Source organism: Urocampus carinirostris, chromosome 11 (genome assembly GCF_059441175.1).
Source record: "Urocampus carinirostris isolate Australia breed hairy pipefish chromosome 11, RoL_Ucar_1.0, whole genome shotgun sequence".
NCBI classification, from domain to species: Eukaryota; Metazoa; Chordata; class Actinopteri; order Syngnathiformes; family Syngnathidae; genus Urocampus; species Urocampus carinirostris.
In genome coordinates this window covers 11,955,964-11,975,715 of record NC_142359.1, presented here as the reverse complement: position 1 = coordinate 11,975,715, position 19,752 = coordinate 11,955,964, and the positions used below count along the sequence as shown (strand labels likewise).

Here is a 19,752-nt window from a genome sequence, read left to right as displayed (position 1 = left end):
TAACACACTTTTCACTTTGGACCATAAAATATTTATTCGGCATAATACATCACAGAGTATCGGATGAGCAGTGTCGTGCTTAGCGGTCCACCTCCCCGAATACGATGTCCTGTGTGCCTGTCGAAAAGGAAAAAGAGAAACAAATTTGAAACAGTAGCAGCGGGAATACGGAAGACAATCAATTTGATGACATCTCTTGGCTACAACAACCAATTGATTTTTTAAAAAAAGTATTTCAATTGTTTTGTCGATGGATCAGAAGCAAACTAAAAATTATTCCCTGTTAACCTGTAGAATAGAATAGTTGGGATTGTCATTGAAAATTGTTTGCAATGAGATTAGACATGGCACTCTAGAAAGAAACACTGGAATAAAGACTTAAAAGGAGAAAAATGAGATAAAAGACTGTCAGGATAAGTATTTTGTATTGTAAAAAAGAAAGTTTCTTCAAGTTATATAATAGAAAATAAGTCATACATAAATTCATAATATATTGGTTATATATAGTAGTGTAAGGGAAATTATGGTCTAAGTGTGTCTTTTATACTATATTCTATACTTTTACACATTTATATTTACTCAAAAATCTTGCACTTGCATTTTAGAGTTGTTTTCTGGAGCGAGCACCTTCAAGGTCAAGAGCATAAGCTTCCTAAGCCAAAGGAACTTTGCTCTACAATTTGGAGGCCACTGGTGGGCTCCCTATCTGTTATCAAACAGGTGCACAGAACTCCTAACCCATACGACCCAAAGACAGGAGCATAAGCTTCCCAAGCCAAAGGAACTTTGTCTCTATACTATACTACCAGTGGTATAGCTGACATAAGAAAAGGCAGTAAGTTTATCTCACTATCACATTATTTTTAGTCACAGTACAAGAGACGAATGTTAATTTCGTTGTGCATTTCACACGTTACAATGACAATACATTCTATTCCATTCTAATAATAATAATAATAATAATTTCCTTGTATTGTCATTCTGTGTAACAATGTACACAGAACGAAATGTCGATTGCATCTGACCCGATGCAGCCGCAGCCAAGAGAGGGCGCCGCCGACCACTTTTAAGTCTTAGGAATGACTCGGCCGGGGCGCGAACCCGAACCTCCCAGTCTCAAAGCGGGCGCCTTACCATCTAGGCTACTGCATTGTAAGCGGAATTTATACAATAAATTCAATTATTTTATTTTATTCTAAGCTTGTGAATGGAATTTAAATAACAAATTATATTGCATTATTCAAGCCTTGTAAGTTAAATTGATCGTCATTATTAAATGTGAAATGCACTAGCAAATATAAATTCGTCTCTGGTACAGCGATTAAAAATAATGTGATAATGACATGAAACATAATGCCTTTTTGTCTGTCATTAGTGGGCGCCAAATCCTAACCACTATACTACCAGTGGTATCGATGATGTGAGAGAAGGCAGTACGTTTATCTCATTATCAGATTATTTTTAGTCACGGTACCAGAGACGAATGTTAATTTCGTTGTGCATTTCACACGTTAAAATGACAATAAATTTCATTTTGTTCTAAGCATTTTAAGCAGAATTTATGCGATTAATTCAATTCTATTATTCTATTCTAAGCTTGTAAATAACAAATTTTATTGTATTATTCAAGCTTTGTAAGTTAAATTTTCATTATCAAATGTGAAATGCACAAGCAAATTAAAAATCGTCTCTGGTACCGCGATTAAAGATAATGTGATAATGACATGAAACCTAATGCCTTTTTGTCTGTCATCTATATCACAGGCAATGCATTGGTGAGGATTTAGCGTTCTCACCGCTACGACCCGGGTTCAATTCCAATGTTTCGTGATTAAGGTCAGCGATATCGTTCACTGATCAATCGGTAAAACCTCATGTGTAACATGCACCCAAGCTTTTCTTATTTAGGGTAAAAAATGCGCGTTATACACAAATAAATATGGTAGGTACCAAATGAACTGACAATATATTTGCTATTGATCCTGTACTTACCAATTATAGCTACGACATCAGCTAGCATGTGTCCTTTGGCCATTTTGTCAAGCCCGGCCTAGAAAAGTGAAGACAACTCGCGTTATCGCCTGATAAGCAACTTTAAAGAACTCGATTCAAACAATGCAGGAAGGAAGCGCAGAGCGTATAAATAAAAACAGCCCAGTCGGTACTTTTTACAAAGTGGAAAGCGCCTCAAGGACAAGGACGCTCTCAAAACGCGTACCAGGTGGGCGAATCCGGGTGCTTTGATCTTGCAGCGGTAGGGTCTGCTGGAACCATCCGACACCAGGTAGATGCCAAATTCTCCCTGGAGCAAAACGCAGAAGAACAAACAGGAGTGAGCATCTTGCATCATCAATTATTACCGCTGCTCAACTTTTTGTATCTTGGCTAGTTTGCTACTCGAAGGGAAATGAATGGATATTAACTCATTCAGTGCCAGACGTTTTGCCACGTACTTGTTTTTAGGAAAATTGAGAAAAATGCTTTTTGTAAGAGGATGCATTTCAAGCAAAACTTTCAATTTTTGCATTTGTTATTTTCAAACAATGCTTTCTAGAAACACAAGGGCACTTTGTTTGCAAAATAACCTTTTATTGCAAGAAAACTAAACTTATGCATTAATGATACGCGAACTTTGCAAGAACCTATCAGCGCCCAAGGTTTCCGGTGACGTGAGGACACGATTTCAGTCACCATGGCGATCGCATTCCTGCGGACGTGCACAAAACGTCATCCCTCTCTGCCAACAATGACCTAGGGACTTAGCTTAAAGTCTCTGTACTTATCCATATATTCTCCACTCTGATCACACTGCTTCACTACGCCCCTCTCGCCTTACGGCGCCCCCTACACGCTCTCAATCTCTGAAAGCAAAAGAGGGAAGTCCCTACATGCGTGGACAGAGAGGTGATCAAAGCCACTCCCACCATCTAATAGTGATTTTCCATTGTGAACTCATTCCCAGAGGCTTGATACTTACTGATGAGCTGCGCCAAACCCTTTGAATAGTTTGAAAAAAAACAACAACAAACAACAAAAATGAAAAAGAAGGATCCTATTTTTAGGTTTTGGCGCTCCGGGACAATGGTTCTGAAAAACCTATTTATACGCTATGGCGCTAAATGAGTTAGTAACATGAGTCAATTCTAAATTGTATCATTCTGTACGATCAAATATAATTAAACATAAATATATATGTATGTGAAATCAAGAATTCCTTGGAATGATTGATGTAAAACCATTCCATATCACATTATGTAAAGGCAGTAGTGAAATGTTTTAATTAACATAATTAAAGGGTTTATTATTTGACAACTAGATGTAGTCTAACCAAAAACAAGTGCTAAACAACACAAGGAAAGATCCACACTGCGGAGACTCAAAGTGACCAAAACGCACCAATTTACTCTTTTTCTTTGCCCAGCCTTTTTAAAGTTTTTGGGTGCCTGTAGCAGCAAGATGACAGACATTATGTCAGCTCTCTTATTATCTTTTATTGTTTGAATAATGCAAATTATGGCGAGAGCTCATATATCCCCTCTGAAAATATTACAATATTATAATAATAGGTTATAAACCATAGTCAGCAATAATAAAATCATTTCATATGATCTTCAATTCATCCGGATTGTATAATATATATATTTTTTAAATTGCATTACAGAAAACAAAGATCTTTATCACAATATTCTCATTTTTGTGACGGTCCTGTAACACATTATGTTGTGTCAGTTTTTGTCTATAAATGTGAGATTTATAGTAAATATTGCATTTCTTTTTTGATAAAAATGAATAAATAAGGAATGATACAATTTCTGACTGGGATTTTTAAATGTGAATAAAATCTATGTTTATTATTTTGAGAAAAGGGGTCAAAAAGTATAAAATCAGATTTCCCTCAACTGGTTTTAATCAAAATGGAGCATTTTCATGTATTGTATTTTCTGGACCATAAGGCACACCGGATTATAAAGAAAGTGGAATTGAAACCAATATGATGGCACTCAAACCAAAATCAGAACATAGTGGAAACTTATTTTATAGAACATAGGTTATCCTTATAAAATCTTGTTTCACCACTAGAATAGAGTCATTCATAAATGGTTACTGTATAGGTTTATTCTGTTTATACTATTGGACACCAGCAAAGGAAATTGCATCGGATTCCAGTTTGTTATTCTGACTGTTATGTAATGTTTACATCATTGTCACTGTTGCCCAAAAATGTTGCTGTTCTTTGAAAACTACACCCTTTGGAGCAGATCTGCTTATTGTGAGTTAGGACATTTAACAAAAAGAAAGAGCTTGAGGGAGGGCTTTTAAAACAGATTAGGAATTTGGCATTGTGACATTTTTTTGTGTAGTCTTCTGTTCTCCTTGCAATCAAAATCTATTGATGTCTTCTCTCCTTATTTTGAGTGTCTACGGAACTATAAACTTATTAGTATCATTCCATTTTCATTATGCATTTTAGATTTTATCTATCATATTTTACAACCGTCAAGTATTATAAGGCCCACCTGCAAATATCTGGCCATTATTTGTTTTTTAAGTAGTCCTTGCAGTCTGTAAATTACAGTACATGTCTGCAAGCGGAGAAAACATGCAAACTCGCCGCAATGTCCGTACCTTGGGTGCTTCCACTGCAGTGTATGTGGCCCCTGGTGGGACCTGGTAGCCTTCGGTGTACAATTTAAAGTGATGGATTAAGGATTCCATGGACATCTAGCAGAAAAAAAAAAATCATTATTAAAAATCAGTATTATTTGGTTCTCCCCCACTGTTCTCTGTCTTATGCTCACCTTCATCTCAGACCTCTTGGGCGGAGCCACCTTGGCGTCATCTACCTTGATCTCTCCTTCTGGCATCTTGTTAAGGGCCTGGAGCATAATCCGCAGCGACTGCCTCATCTCCTCCACACGACAAAGATAACTGCGCGGGAAAAAAGTGGTGAGCAGTGGAGCGTGGCAGGGTGAAGTGGACCGCCCCGTTGTTCACGCACCGGTCATAGCAGTCCCCATTGCTTCCGATCGGGACGTCAAACTCCACTTCATCGTACTTGTCGTACGGCTGTGACTTGCGCAGGTCCCATTTGATGCCCGAACCTCTCAGCATCACGCCACTGGGGAATTATGAAAACTGCATTACTAACCCATTCCATTGTAGACTATTGTCACTAAACACCCTTTTTTTCAAGTGAGTGAGGTATCTCCACATGAATGTAGTACCTGGTGAGATTTGCTCATGCGCAATAGTGCAAAATACAGAAATGACGGCGCCAACATCAAGTACACGTACAAAAGCTTCTCAAATTTGGGAACATTTTAGCCTGAATAAGCGCAAAAAGAAGACGACTTGCAAAGTTTGCAAAGCAGACCTTGCAAATCATGGCAGTAGCTTGGTGACACACGATCATTTGAAGGCCACAGTCGGACAGTTGAACAAAACGAAGTTTGGAGGTAATAGGTTTCGATGACATGCATTGTACATTTTAAATTATATTTTGGTATAAGAGAGAGCTTGAGCGTTATGCCAAGACTGTGCCTGACAAATGTATTAGAAATTAAATGCATGCAGTCCATCACAAAATGCACATCGTATTTGTTTTATTTACTGTTCTAACTGCTGCTAATGAGCCTGTTCCTGGTTTACAGGGATACAAAGGTTTACTTTATTTGATCATACAGTGAAAAAAACAAGTATTTGAACTGCTGTTTTGCTATTTTTCCCACTTAGAAATCACGGAGGGGTCTGAACTTTTCATCGTAGGTGCATGTCCACTGCAAGAGATTAACTATAAAGAAAAATCCAGAAATCACAATGCATGATTTTTTTAAATGATTTATTTGTGTGATATAGCTGCAAATAAGTATTTGAACAGCTGAGAAAATTAATGTTTGGTACAGTAGCCTTTGTTTGCTATTTCACAAGTGAAACATTTCCTGTAGTCTTTCTCCAGTTTTGCACACACTTGCAGGAGGAATCTTGGCCCACTCCTCCACCCATATCTTCTCTACAGTAGATCAATCAGGTTTCTGGGCTGTGGCTGAGAAAGACGGAGTTTAAGTTCCCTCCAAAGATTTTCGATTGGGTTCACGTCTGGAGACTGGCTCGGCCATGCGAGAACCTTGATATGCTTCTTACAGAGCCACTCCTTGGTATTCCAAGCTGCGTGCTTCGGGTCGTTGTCATGATGGAAGATCCAGCCACGACCCATCTCCAATGCTGACTGAGGGAAGAATGTTATTCCCCAAAATCTCACAATTCACGGCCCCAGTCATCCTCTCTTTAATGCAGTGCACTCGTCCTGTCCCATGTGCAGAAAAACACCACCAATGCATCATGCTCCCACCCCCCTACTTCAGATTAGGGATGGTGTTTTTCAGATTGTACTCTTCATTCTTCTTCCTACAAACACACTTAGTGGATTTATGACCAAAAAGTTCAATTTTGGTCTCATCTGACCACAAAGCCTTCTCCCGTGACTCCAGTATATCATCCAAATTGTCATATGCAAACAGGTGTCTTTATGCAGCTTACGACCTCAAAAAGGTGCAACTGATTCAGGAAGATACATGGAGTGCAGGTGGACTTCTATTGGGCGGACTAACAGGTCTTTCAGGGTCAGAATTCTAGATGATACACATGTGTTCAAATACTTATTTGCAGCTCTACCACACAAATAAATTGTTAAAAAAATAATGCATTGTGATTTCTGCATTTTTCTTTATAGTTAATCTCTTGCAGTGGACATGCACCTACGATGAAAAGTTCAGACCCCTCCGTGATTTCTAAGTGGGAGAAAGAGCAAAATAGCAGGTTGTTCAAATACTTATTTTCTTCACTGTATTTATCTGCATGTCCCTGTAAAATAAAGGTCTTTTTAAGGATTTGTCTTTACTGATCGTGCACTGCACCTAGTTGGTTTTAAATTTATAATTGACTTTTGTACGAATCTGCTTTATGTTCAAAAGATGTATTTTTCATTGTACCCATTTTCTCTTGTTTCATTTTCAGAATAAATCAACTTCATTCCAAACTTTAGACAAAATTAATAATTTTCCGATTATTTGATTAATTGTTCCAAAAGTCGATGACTAGTCGACTATTAAAATAGTTGTTAGTTGCAGCCTTAATTCACGTCTACACTAAATATGAACTTGATATAGCAGTGAACGAAAGTAAGGGAGGAGGGATTTCTGCTCTAACCTGAAGCCATAGTTGAGGGCCTCCTCTGCGGTCATCACACCGATGTCCACAGTTCGATTCTTCCAGATGCGGTTGTTAGTCAACATCTGTAAAAAGAGGACGCCTAAGCTCAGAGTTTTTGTCAACTGCGTTTGATGAATCGTTTTCCAGAACCGCACCTCTTCCACTTCGTCGATGCGAATGGAGAAGTTCTTGCACCACTCGTAGATGTCGTCCATCAAACCCAAGGGAAGATCCTGGGAAGAGGTGGAACAGTTGAGCTATTGCCACTCAGGAGCCAAATTTGCTTTTCACATTGAGATTACTTAAAGTGTCCACAAATAAGGTTAAACATGGAGAACCACAAATTCCATACCTATTCTGCTCTTATGGTGTGTTAGTCTACAGTGACCCATTCAAAGTCATAAAATGTAATAACAGATGTGTCTCAGGGGTCATAGAAATCAAATTATAATGGGAATATATGGTTATGGATGCATATGTTTGTGAGGATGTTGTATTGATTGAACAATACTCCTTTCTTTTTGGTGGTCAAGACCGAGTTAGACCCCAGGTCAAAATTAACCCGCTAACAACGGTAAGTGGTGCAAATTCATAACCCAACACAATTATAAAAAGGCAATCAATTAAAATTTTTAGTAGTCAATCGCAATTTTTTGTTCCATTGTTTTATCACATTTTAATGCAGTTAAAGCGAACATATTTTTGGTGTTTTACAAAAAAGAAAAAACAATTCAGTTCAACCAAGACAAGCAAACAGAATCTCAACTTTCAAGGGATTAAAACTGGGGAAATATGAATAAAGGGGCCAAAGAAATGTAAACATCATATGGCATTTAAGGAGAACTTGCCCTTCCATTATATAACAACTGACTCATAAGGACAACATCAGAATAGTCTCTGCGAGGATAGATTTTTTTTCAGGGACTAAACATGCACAAATACCCAATTTTACATACATGGCCAACATGGCAGACTGTAAGACTTTTGAACTCTGATTTGGACCGGCCAATTAACCTGACACGCATGGAATGTTGGAGGAAACCGGAGTGCTCGGAGGAAACCCACGCAGGGACGGGAGAACATGCAAACTCCGCACGGGGATGATGTGGCAGCTTGGATTGAACCCTGGACCTCTGCACCGTGGGCCTGCACGCTAACCACGCAGCTGCCAGTTATATAACAAACGTTTATCACATTAGTATATCCAATGATTACAGTCGGACATAATTGCACTTTAACATTATTTAATTATGCTTTTTAATGGTACCATGTCTCCATTTCTAATGTTTATATGGTGTTATCTATGGATATTTGGTTTTATTTAAGGTGCTAATAGTGAAATAGGCACTAGATATTTTTAAATGAAGGGGAAGGGAAAAACATTTAGTGTGGTCCAGGAAAAAAATTTTAAAAATTCAGCTTTGGTCACCTGATGAACACCGCCAGGTCGGACGTAGGCGGCGTGCATTCTGGCTCCAGACACTCGCTCGTAGAACTCAAACATCTAAAAGCAAAAAAGGTTTCCATGTCCAGCGTGTCATTGTGTCAAATTTAAGTTTGTTTTAGGCCGTCACCTTCTCTCTCTCCTCAAACAACCAAAAGAAGGGTGTCATGGCGCCAATGTCAAGAGCGTGAGTGGTGATAGCCATAATGTGGTTCAGGATGCGGGTCAATTCTCCAAAGAGGACTTTGAATTTGGAAAACATTAAGTGAATTAAATTCTGCATTGAGGGCAAAGGGCCACTCATGTTTTTGGTTACCTCTGATCCACTCAGCACGGGGAGGCGCCCTGATGTTGAGCAGCCTTTCCACAGCCAAAGAGTAGGCTTCCTCATTGCACATCATGGAAACATAGTCCAAGCGGTCAAAATAGGGCAGTGCCTGCAATAAGATGATAAACACTCATGATTTTGCTGGCATCACCACATTTGAAATTCTCTGAACCATACCTGCAGGTACGTCTTGTACTCGATGAGTTTCTCCGTGCCACGGTGAAGCAGGCCAATGTGAGGGTCACATTTCTTAACAGACTCACCGCTCAGCTCCAGCACCAGACGCAGCACCCCATGAGCGGCGGGATGCTGCGGACCAAAGTTAATGGTCAGGTTGGACACGTCCTTCACAGCCGGGGGATCTTTGTCTGGCCAAACAAATGGAAACATTGAAAACATGAGCAGGGGAAAGGGAAATGTTTCAGGGATGGAAAATATTACCATTCCATGGAGGATGTTTCCAGTTCTCGTTAGCAGCAGTCGGGTACATCACTGCACCGGCAAATTGCTCAGTCCACTCCACATCTGGCTGCCATTGCTTATTCCTATTAACCAAAATAGCCGTGGCCTTTTATCAGTATTGAGAAAACGCATCAATTTTCTACCTTAACAGTCAACTATACTTTTCCTAGTATTTTATGAGTCTTGTATGATTGCAACTTGTGAATGCATATAAGCGTTTTTGTACGGGAAATCATGTGTTTTATCAATTTCGGCTCTAATCTGGACCTTTTCGGTTATTGTTAGCAGACGACAATGTCATCGTCGATTGCTTATAATGTCGCAGTATTCGACATAGCCTGCCATGCTGCGAGTAAATATATAACGCCGTTGTTTGAAAATGTTGACTATCACTAAGTAGAATGAATTGCAATCATTAGTAAGGGGAGCGATTGGCTGAGGTTGACAGGTATGTAAACAATACAGATCAACTACAAAATGTATTCATTTTCTATTCAAGCCACTAGCGTGCCTTTGGATTCGAATGCTACATTAAAACAATTATTTAGTTGGGGTTTGGAAGTCAAATGCTGTAAACTGTTTAGAATTATTCTGTGATCATTAGCATTTGAACGTCCTACCAGTTCTGCAGGCAAACTCAAATAATAAGAAAAACAAAAAATAATCCAATCAAAAACATAAACCTTGCGCTCGCTTACCTGGTTTGGAAAACAGCACAGCAGGGACCCCCAATGTTTATCGGGTTTAAGATGATTTTTGTTGAAGGACGTCCCAGTTTTGTAAGCGACCTCAACATCGTGGCCGCCATCTTCGTTGGCAAGCCAGCCAACAAATGACGTCATAGAATGGTCTTCTTCGCTGGTTAAAAGGGACGAATTTCAATACGTTATTGCCACTAACTGGTCAAAGTATGTATTACTCTACAGAATCGCAATAAATTATTAAAATAATTGACCAATTTATTCCTGTCAACTTGTTTCTCCCCTGCATGTTGTACTTGATCAGGAAACACAATGTTCAGATAACTGTTGGAAAAAACGTTTTCTTTGTGGATTGCGTTTTGTAATCAGTATTGTCACACACTGCTTTCAGTCAATGTTGTGGTCCAGTTAATCCCTGAAGACAGGGATGGCCTTTACACGGACAACAACGGCGACCAGATGATGAAGGTTCTGTATTTTACTCAGATCAGGAGGTTTCTCCTGGCAGTGGTATCAATGGGAACCACAATTTTTTTGATGTTAGGGAGCAAACCCCTTACTTCAAAAAATCCAGCCTGGAAAGGGATGGACGCCGCCAGGAAGTCGTGACCCGACGACTCTGGCGGTTAATGGATTCATGAACCGTACAGTCTTTTCTCAGATCAAGCATTTATTGTTTGTGCATTTACATTGATAAAATAGATTAACAAAGTTCTGGTCTGCCTTCCTTACTCTCAAGTCGATGGTCAGATTTTTCAGCCATGTGGGTAAAGTAAATAGAGTATAGGAAGACAATAGTAACTGATACCCTGACATCTATGTTGCAAATTAAACTAAATTCTGACAGTTTGTGTTGAGGAGTAAAACTGTCATGATTACTGATATGACCCACCTGTTCCCGCTTATTTGGTGCCGACCGCCGTGGGTTCTTAATGGCTCCCGGCCACTATTCGAACCCAGTCCTGTCAATCCCCTGTCGTCAGTCCGTCTGCGAACCTCAACGTATACTAGGCAAGCTTTTTTCGACCTTGACACCCACCTGTCCCGTTTTTACTCCTGTCTTGTCTCCGGCTATGACCTGTTTTCATCCTGACCCCTCTCCACCTCTCCCGTTCTGGCTTACGACTCGTTTCCGACCCCGACCACACCTTGCTCTCCTGGTCCCGGCTACCGACCAGTTTTTCCGTCCCTGACACCGCCATTGCTCGCTACGGAAGATCCACTTCCATGTTCGGATCACAAACCGACTACAAGAGCGACTTTCTTTCCGCGTCCAGCGAACACCGGATCGTGGGCGCAGCCCTTCCTTTTTAATTCAATAAAACTTGTGAGAAATGTAACGCAATTGGGTCCTGTTTCTGTTCTGGTCTAGACAAAAAACACCTGTAAAACTGATGAAGTCTGCAAAATCCCGCACTGCTATGTAAAATAAGTGACACTACATTTACTGCAAGTTGGGAAATAACTAAGAAAGGTCATGAGAAAAAGATTGTGTTGTGTATTTGGTCAAAAAAATAAACTTGTTTACACATTGCTGCGAGTAAATAAGTGCTGCTTTGTGTTTTTAAGGTTTATTATTGCCTAATAATGGGAATTGACATCCTTACTAAGGGGAGTAATTGTCTCAGGTTGACAGGTAGACAAAACTTAAATAAAAAGAAACACAAAACACATATTATTAAAAAAAACAGTGCTTTTATTTAAGTAATACTGTGGAAAAATAATTACATACATTTTTAAAAAATATTGAAGGTAGAGAAATAATAAAAAAAAAGCTTGATAACATATTTTAAACAGGTTCTTTTCTCTCCCTGCTACGGAACAGTACAATAACATAAACGTTGTTTTCTAAATTCAAAGACACAATAATACAGGATACAGTCCTACCAGAGGTATAAAAGTACTAGATCGTGAGAGAAATGATACAGACGTATATTGAAACACACATACACGCGTATTGTATACATACGGACATGCATACAACAGTCCCACGCACGCGCGAGTCTGACGCGGCACGTTTGAAGAATACATGGATCCAATCACACCAGCTATGCAAAGACGCTGTACAAATTGATGTATACTCACGCTCCAAAATGTGCACACTCTCCGTCTTGACTTGTCTGTTTCATACACACAAACGCACACGTACACTCGGGCATACGCACTCAAAACTACTTGTCAATAATGGAGACAGCCTTCATAGAGTGTATACGTACACATTCTCTTTCCGGTCCTTTCGGCAGTCAGACGATGATGTTCTGATAAGGCCACTCAGTTCTAATCCCCCACGTCTTGTTTTTCTCACCGTCTGCGTTGGTTCTTTTATTTTAGAGCTCGGGTGGGTAATGGAAAAAGGCCCAAGCTGGGGAAAAAGTCTGATGCGAGGTCCCTCACCAGCTTTATAAAGCAACAGCTTCTACTGCATCTACTGTACATGGGTGAAGGACAATATGAACACTTGGCACTAGGTTTCTTTTTATACACCGGTATCCCCTTTTGGATGGCACGACCCCTTTACTCTTCAACTTTTGGTCTGTATGCACTCTTCATTTCATGTTTGACATTGACAAAAATAATTCTGGCGATGTTAAAAAATAGAATACAAAGCTCTAGTCAGGTGTGCAAATTAAAAACAGGTATAGATGAGAGACGTCCAAGCAATAATACTGTTGATGCAGTGCAAAAGGATGATGAGCAATCTACGAAAAACCGTTTCTCGGAACTTGATGAGGAAAAAAATGGCAGTCGGCTGGGTTTATAACCCTGCCCGGTTCTCTTTTCTTGGCAAGTGATTCTCTCAGCCAATCAACGGACCGCATCAAGCTCGAGACGGCTGAACCGACCCCCATCTTCTGTTCCTTGTCGTCCTCGTGTTGATTGTGACTCGCTCACTCCGGGATCCTGTTCCCAAGCGCGTCGGCCGTTTATCGGGTTCCTCTCCGCTTTATAACTGTGCCGTACCTTTTCTCTGGGGCGTGTCGTTGTGTGCGTGTATATATGTGTGTTGGTTTTAGCTGCAGTGCTATGTCTAAGACACTCCTCGTGGTGCGAGGTGGTTTCACACGTGAGTCTGCATCCTCTGTGTGTGTCGGTTGTGGGAATAGTCGGAGTGTTGTGACGTGTAGGAAAAGCGGGTTGAGCTGCCATACTTCCCCAGTCCACCGTCCGAACCCGAGGGCGCGGCACCTCCGGGAGCCACGCCCACTCCGGGAGCCACGCCCACTCCGGGAGCCACGCCCACGCCGGGACCGGCCACCCCCGACCCCACCCCGTACATTTCGTACGAGGGGCCGGCTTCGAGAGGGGCCAAGCTGGAAGGCGCAAAGCCCATCCGGTAGGCCTGGTAGTGCGACGGGTAGCCGTAGTTGTCGTAGGGCAGCGTGGATGTGGAGTCCAGCAGGCCGCAGTCGGCCGGGAAGTCGGCGGCGGAGGGGGCGGGGTTATTAGGGCCCTGCTGGCTTTGGCCCCCGCGGGTGAAGGTGTTGAACTGGGCGTAGCTGATGTGGGAGAGTCTGGACGGGGGACGGGGGTCGTAGCAGGCCTGGGGCCGGCCCGGGGAGGTGAGTGGGCCCGGAGGGCCGGGGCCCCCGCCGCTGGCTGTGGCACCTGATCCTCCCGCGCTGCTTCCGCCGCTACTGGACGCTGCTCCGCCCGGCGTGCCGGTGGGGGAACGGTAGTCGGAGTAGTGCATGGTGGAGCGAGAGGCAGGACGGCCCTCGTCCAGCGTGGAAGCTCGTACGTTGTAGTAACCATTGGTGGGATCCTTAAAAAACACAGATTGAAACTGTTCTTGAGTGTAATGAACAAATTTCAGCTATTCATTTCTGACTGTATAAAACATGGAGTTTCAAAAATGTGATATCATTTGACATGTAAATAACACAGAAAGTACATGATTAACAACAATTAAATTATAAACTAATGTTGAAGATCATGAGATTTATTCATCGAAATCGGAATGAGAAATTCAAGAACATGTGGAATATGTGAACGATTTAACACATGTTCAGTATAGACACCCCTATGAGACATGGCGTACACCAAGTCGGTAATAGTGAAGCATATCTTGGGTAACAGTTTCTGGCAGATTATTATTTTGTTTTGTCTTTATATAAAAATGATCTGCGTGTGACTTATTACAGGGAAATACTGTATTCATTACAATAAGTAATATTCAAAGAATATACATTTTTTTTAAATTACCTGTATATGAGGGCAATTTTTTTTCATGGTCTTAAAAACACAACAGCAATATTACCTTTGACAATTATTTAGGTGAAAAAAAACCCACAATGTTTTTCATTCAATATTTTACAGCAGGATGGATGGATTCATAATTCAATAGTTAGATGGAAAGACAATAATGTACAGATAATTGTTATCCTTTATAGCAGTTTTTCTCAACTGGTAGGTTAGGACCCAAAGTGGGTCACAGACCTGTTTTCATTGGCAAAGTGAATGCTGAGAAAATAAAAACAAACTAAGGGTCAATTACACTGCTTCAACAGTAGATGGCAATAATGCCTTGCAAACGCATGGTGAAACCCGCTTTTCACACCACTGAAAATGACTAATAAAGTTCGTTTACATGCGTTGAGCATGGCGAAAACAGCTACAGCAGACAATAAATGAGATACGGATTTAATAATCGTCATAGTTAAAAAGCACAAGGAAGAATACGAACGACGGAGATTTGCTTTTCGCAAGCGTGTTCTCTTTTTCCCCCAGGTCCCCGTAGCAGCAAGATGACCGAAAATAATGATGAGGCTATTGCCATGTAAATCATACAATTCAAATTTCTAAATCTACGATAATTTAAAAAGATGCATGATTTTATGTACATATATTTTTGAATATTGTTTTATTTCTTAAAGAATGAAGCTTTCTTTCTCACCACTAGGAGTCACTAAATAATACACACAAAAGGAATATTATAACTTTAAGTGATTTTGATTTTTCTGATGGGCACGGCGGCGCAGTGGTTAGCGCATGTGCGGCACAGTTCATGTCATTGGAACCTCCTGCGTGGGGTTCAAATCCAGCTCCAGACTTCCTGTGCGGAGTTTGTATGATCTCCCCGTGCTTGCGTGGGTTTCTTCCGGGCACTCCGGTTTCCTCCCACATTCCAAAACATGCATTTCAGGTGAATTGGCCGGTCCAAATTGTCCCTAGGTGTGAAAAAGCGAGTGAGTTGTCTGTCCCTGTGTGCCCTGCGATTGGCTGGCAACCAATTCAGGGGGTCCCCTGCCCACTGCCCGATGATTGCTGGGATGGGCTCCAGCACTCCCGCGACCCTACTGAGGATAAGCGGTGCAGCTAATGTGATGAGATGAGAACTTTTCATTCAATACATTTGAGAAGTGGATTTTTCTCCCAGATTTTGTCCTCGGCTTTAATAAGGGTGGGATGGTGGTTCCTGAAGTCAGACCAGTAGAAAACCACTGCTTTATAGCAAGTCACAGTATCCCAGCAATGGTAAGCTAATTTTAGAACCGATATAGAGGCCACTAATGGTGTCCTCAGGGCTAACTGGCACCCAATGACAGATTTCTTTCTTCTAGGACAGTTCAAAAATAATTACTATGTCAGTGTTTGTAATGGTGGCAGACTTTTTAGTTTTGAGGTCCCAAGTTTGATTCAGCTACCCGCCTCCTTGTGCGGGATTTGCATGTTTCCCCTTTGCCCATGTGGGTTTTCTCCAGACACTACTGTTTCCTTCCACATACAAAAACATGCATGACAGGTTGATTGGTGACTCCAAATTGTTCCTAGGAATGAGCATGTGGATGAATAATTGTCTGTCTCTGTGCCGCCTGTGATTGTCTGGCAACGAATACTGGGTGTTCCCTGCCTAATGTCAGCTGGGATGACCCCCACCCCCTCAACCCTCGTGAGGATAATCAGTTTGAAAGATGAATGCATGTTTGTTATGTCTTTAATACGTGTCTCCTTCAACATTTGTGTGTTTACTGAAATGTTTTTGTCCTATTAGTGCTAGTGCTAAAATAGTGGTTGATTAGGAACTTTATACTGACATCGACATGATCTTATTATTGGTTCATGTATACATTGTTCTATTTTTAGGTTGTTTTTTTTCCTACTCACAATTGGACTATTTCACTTTCTAATAATTGCATAATCTACATGTGGATGCACAGTTGATAACTATTTCCTGACAGAATTACTGTGAGGTAGAATATGAAATAATAATTTCCATATTTTAGAAAACATATTTTGCACTTGAAAACAGTCCATCCATTATCTGCACCACTTATCCTCAGTAGGGAGTGTTGGAGCCAGCTATCTTCAGGCAGTGGGCAGGGGACATCCTGAACTGGTTGCCAGCCAATCGCAGGGCACACAGAGACAGACAACTATTCACTCGCTCATTCACACCTAGGGACAATTTGAACTGGCCAATTAACCTGAAATGCATGTTTTTGGAATGTGGGAGGAAACCGGGGTGCCCGGAGGAAACCCACACAAGCACTGGGAGAACATGCAAACTCCACACAGGAGGTTCGAACTCATGACCTCAGAACTGTGCCGCACAAGCGCTAACCACTATTCCACCGTCCATTTGAAAACCATGGTAATAAATTCTGGTGAAATCAAATAAGACATATTTGACCATTAATATGTGCAGGTCAGCAAATAATTAAATATATGAATAAATTATAAAAACTTGAGTAACATATATGTCGGGGGTCAGCAACAACAGGCTCTGGGGCCGAATGCGGCTTTTTGGTGCTCCCTATTGGATCCCTAGGGCACTTTTTCAAAAGTGTTTGATAATGGAAAATTATATGGCGTCTGTATAAGGACAAACATTCTTTACGTTTGTTTTCCAATGAATATAGATACCTACAGTATACCCATTATCTGCTGTATCCTCAGTAGGGTTGCCAACTCTTGATATAAGAAATTAAGTAGACAAAATAAATTTAAGTAAATACACTAGGACCTTAAATCCATCCCCATCTCTAAAAAAACGCGACCCATAATGAGTGAAAATCCAAAGAATAAAGATACTATACATTATATCGAATTTTACTTCAGGATGCGTTTTAAAACCTGATTAAAAGAGAGATTGCAATTTCCCTCACCAAAATATCCAAAGCATTATAATTTATCTTCCCTGGCCTGGGGCTTCACTACCTACCCCCAAAACTCTGGTCCTAGAACCACCCCTGGCTCATAGCCTCGCTCTGGTTCAAGTGCATGAATCAGTATGCAATCTCACCAACAATGAGAGTGCATGAAGACTGAATAATCGTGACACAAATCCTCCATCCCGTCATCTCTCACATAACCAGTTGCCTCACTCGGCCATTGTATCAGCGATGTGGTACTTCAGGCAGCAAAGAGGATTTGAGGGTGGGGGCAAGATTCATCTAAACACCTCCCAGGCTGGCCTCGCCTCCGCGTTACTTTAAAATGATCTGACTCAATCTCTGACCGAAGGCTTGGCAAGTGCGGGAGGCAATTTTCCGACAGCTCTGTAAAAATGAAGTCCATTTATGACCTCCCACGGCAATAATAATAGTGTAACAAAGGAACGCAATTACTCGATAACGAGTACTGTAACATGGTATTAATAACATTTTGTAACTCGATTCCTGTTACGGCATTGTGTGTTACTTTGCTATTTATTAAAAGCAAAACATAAATTACAAGGTCCTCTTATTGCTAATTATTCCTCCTTCGTTTACCATGTAACATGCAATCCTCAATGCTCCAGCAACTTCAAAGAAGGGTTTGTCACGACCAGAACCGAATCAGGACCCAAATGCGTAGCGTTAACCACAAGTTTATTGATAGAAAGAGGAAGGGCAGCGCTCGCGATCCGGTGCTTGCTGGACGCGGGAAGCAAGCCGCTCACACAATCGGATTGTGATCCGAATACGGAAGAGGATTTTCCGGAGCGGGACATGGCGGTGTCAAGGACGGAAAAAACAGGTCAGGAGAGCAAAAACCTGGTCGGGATAAAAAAACGGGTCGTAACCTGGGACGGGAGAGCAAACGTGGTCGGGGTCAAAAACAGGCCGTAGCCGGAGACAAACGGGGAGATCAGGAAAGGACGGGTGGAAAAACGGATGGAAAAAGCGGGACTGACGGGAGTCAGAGTCAAAATGCTTGCCTTGTAGAAACCGAGGTTCGCTGACGGACTGACAACAGGCGAGTGAAAGGACTGGGCTTAAAAAGGACAGGGAACCAATCAGGTAGCCCGCAGCGGCTGGCGCCAAACGAGCAGGCACAGGTGATCCAAATCAGTCATCAAGACAGGGTTGGCTTGTTTATGTGTACTTATGAATACAGTTACAATGGCGCCGCATCAAGCACAGAATACAAGGATGCATAATTTCTCCATATGGAGATTTTCTCCCCACCATCTGTTCCGTATTTACAACTAGTAAAACAAATACTTAAATCAGGGGGTCAGTTTATTTGGGCCTATTCGGTTGTGGGTCACCAGTAGCAAATGGTAGGCAGCACGCGGTGAAGGGATTGTGGCTTACAGAAGAACAACAATTTCAGGCCAATCATTGGCACATAAATCATGGTAAAAGTGAGCTGAATATTGGTCTTTTATGTAAAAAGTTTTTCGCACTACACCCTTCATGGAGAGTATGGAAGAAAAATATTCAAGTCGTTTCAAGCCCAGAAACAAAATGGAGTGTCTCGGCTAAATGTTCATTTTCAAGCTCTCAAAATAGCACAAGCGAAGAAATATACTCGTACTGTACTCGTTTTATTCGATTTCTTTCTATTATGTGAAGTTTTTAAAGCAGTTTTTGGGTTTGGCTTGAATGCGGATGTATACAGTAATTTGTAACTAGATAGTTACTTTCAGAGTAACATGCTACTTTTGTTTGTCAGTAACCTGGGGGGTAAGAGAATTACTTTTTGAATGAAGTAACTGTTTTTCAGTAACACGCCCAACGTAGCCTAAAAATACACAACTCTCCTCCCTCGGCTGCTCACCTTCAGGTCGTACTCCTGGCGAGTGTCCAGGGTGTCGCTGCGGAGCTCCGACTTGAGCTCGATGTCGTCCTTAAAGGGCTGATTGGAGGGAGAGAAGGACACAGAAGGGAGAAACTAAACCGTCAAAGAGGAGAACCAAACCAAAAAGGAGGTCAGGAATGAGGGAAGGATGCAAGCAAATACCACACAAAAGAAGAGAATGCAATGAAAGGTGTTAATAAAGGAGAACTCACAGGGAAGCGTGGTCACAAACATACCCATGCACCCTCTCACCCAGAGGTAAGATCCTGAGCCCAAGCCTGAGTCCGAGTTGACCTGAATTTCGGGCCCAGTCGGGCCTAAAATGTCAATCATTATGTTTGGGTTGGGCTTCTTTCTCGCTCCCTCTCTCACCCTAATAGTGCCGCGCTAGATTCTTAAGGACGGACTGCTGTTGTGGTTTTTGGTCCAATTTTTAAAACTTTAAATAGAAAGCTTAAGTTTATTTGACGGACCCTCAAGGCCATTCAAACAGGGGTATTGTTAGATTGGGCCCCTCAGATACTAGATAAAGGATTTGATCTGAGCCGCTAAGTTGCCGCGTCCTTTCTGGCTTGGCATTTTCCTATCTAAAAACACTCTTA

The 19,752-nt window shown here is 41.4% G+C and overlaps 2 protein-coding genes across 3 annotated transcripts in view; both read right to left on the bottom strand.

Annotated features, from left to right (window-relative positions):
* Positions 1-8: 8 nt before the first annotated feature.
* Positions 9-10,274, bottom strand: ndufs2 (NADH:ubiquinone oxidoreductase core subunit S2). The gene is made up of 14 exons (XM_088346735.1): positions 10,142-10,274; positions 9,423-9,526; positions 9,159-9,349; positions 8,970-9,090; positions 8,784-8,896; positions 8,639-8,713; positions 7,365-7,442; positions 7,207-7,292; positions 5,000-5,119; positions 4,800-4,929; positions 4,627-4,722; positions 2,219-2,302; positions 1,993-2,050; positions 9-117 (listed from the first exon to the last, which is right to left on the bottom strand). The coding sequence occupies exons 1-14, from the start codon at positions 10,249-10,251 to the stop codon at positions 80-82; spliced, it is 1,404 nt and encodes a 467-aa protein (XP_088202861.1). The 5' UTR covers positions 10,252-10,274; the 3' UTR covers positions 9-79.
* Positions 10,275-11,828: 1,554 nt separating this feature from the next.
* kirrel1a (kirre like nephrin family adhesion molecule 1a) overlaps positions 11,829-19,752 on the bottom strand; it is a 61,250-nt gene continuing 53,326 nt past the window's right edge. The window contains exons 14-15 of one of the 2 annotated variants that reach the window (XM_088347695.1): positions 19,130-19,243; positions 11,829-13,907 (exon numbers count right to left, since the gene is read on the bottom strand). In XM_088347695.1, the coding sequence (XP_088203821.1) occupies positions 13,203-13,907; positions 19,130-19,243 (819 nt within the window). In that variant the 3' untranslated portion in view covers positions 11,829-13,202. The remainder of the gene's footprint in view (positions 13,908-19,129; positions 19,244-19,752) is intronic. The other variant, XM_088347696.1, reaches the window with a different exon arrangement.

Coding starts and splice junctions, on each gene's coding strand:
- ndufs2 (XM_088346735.1), bottom strand. CDS start 10,251: ATGGCGGCCACGATGTTGAGGTCGCTTACAAAACTGGGACGTCCTTCA. Junction 9,527..10,141: donor TGTGCTGTTTTCCAAACCAG/GTAAGCGAGCGC, acceptor TTTGGTTAATAG/GAATAAGCAATGGCAGCCAG. Junction 4,723..4,799: donor CCAAGAGGTCTGAGATGAAG/GTGAGCATAAGA, acceptor TTTTTCTGCTAG/ATGTCCATGGAATCCTTAAT.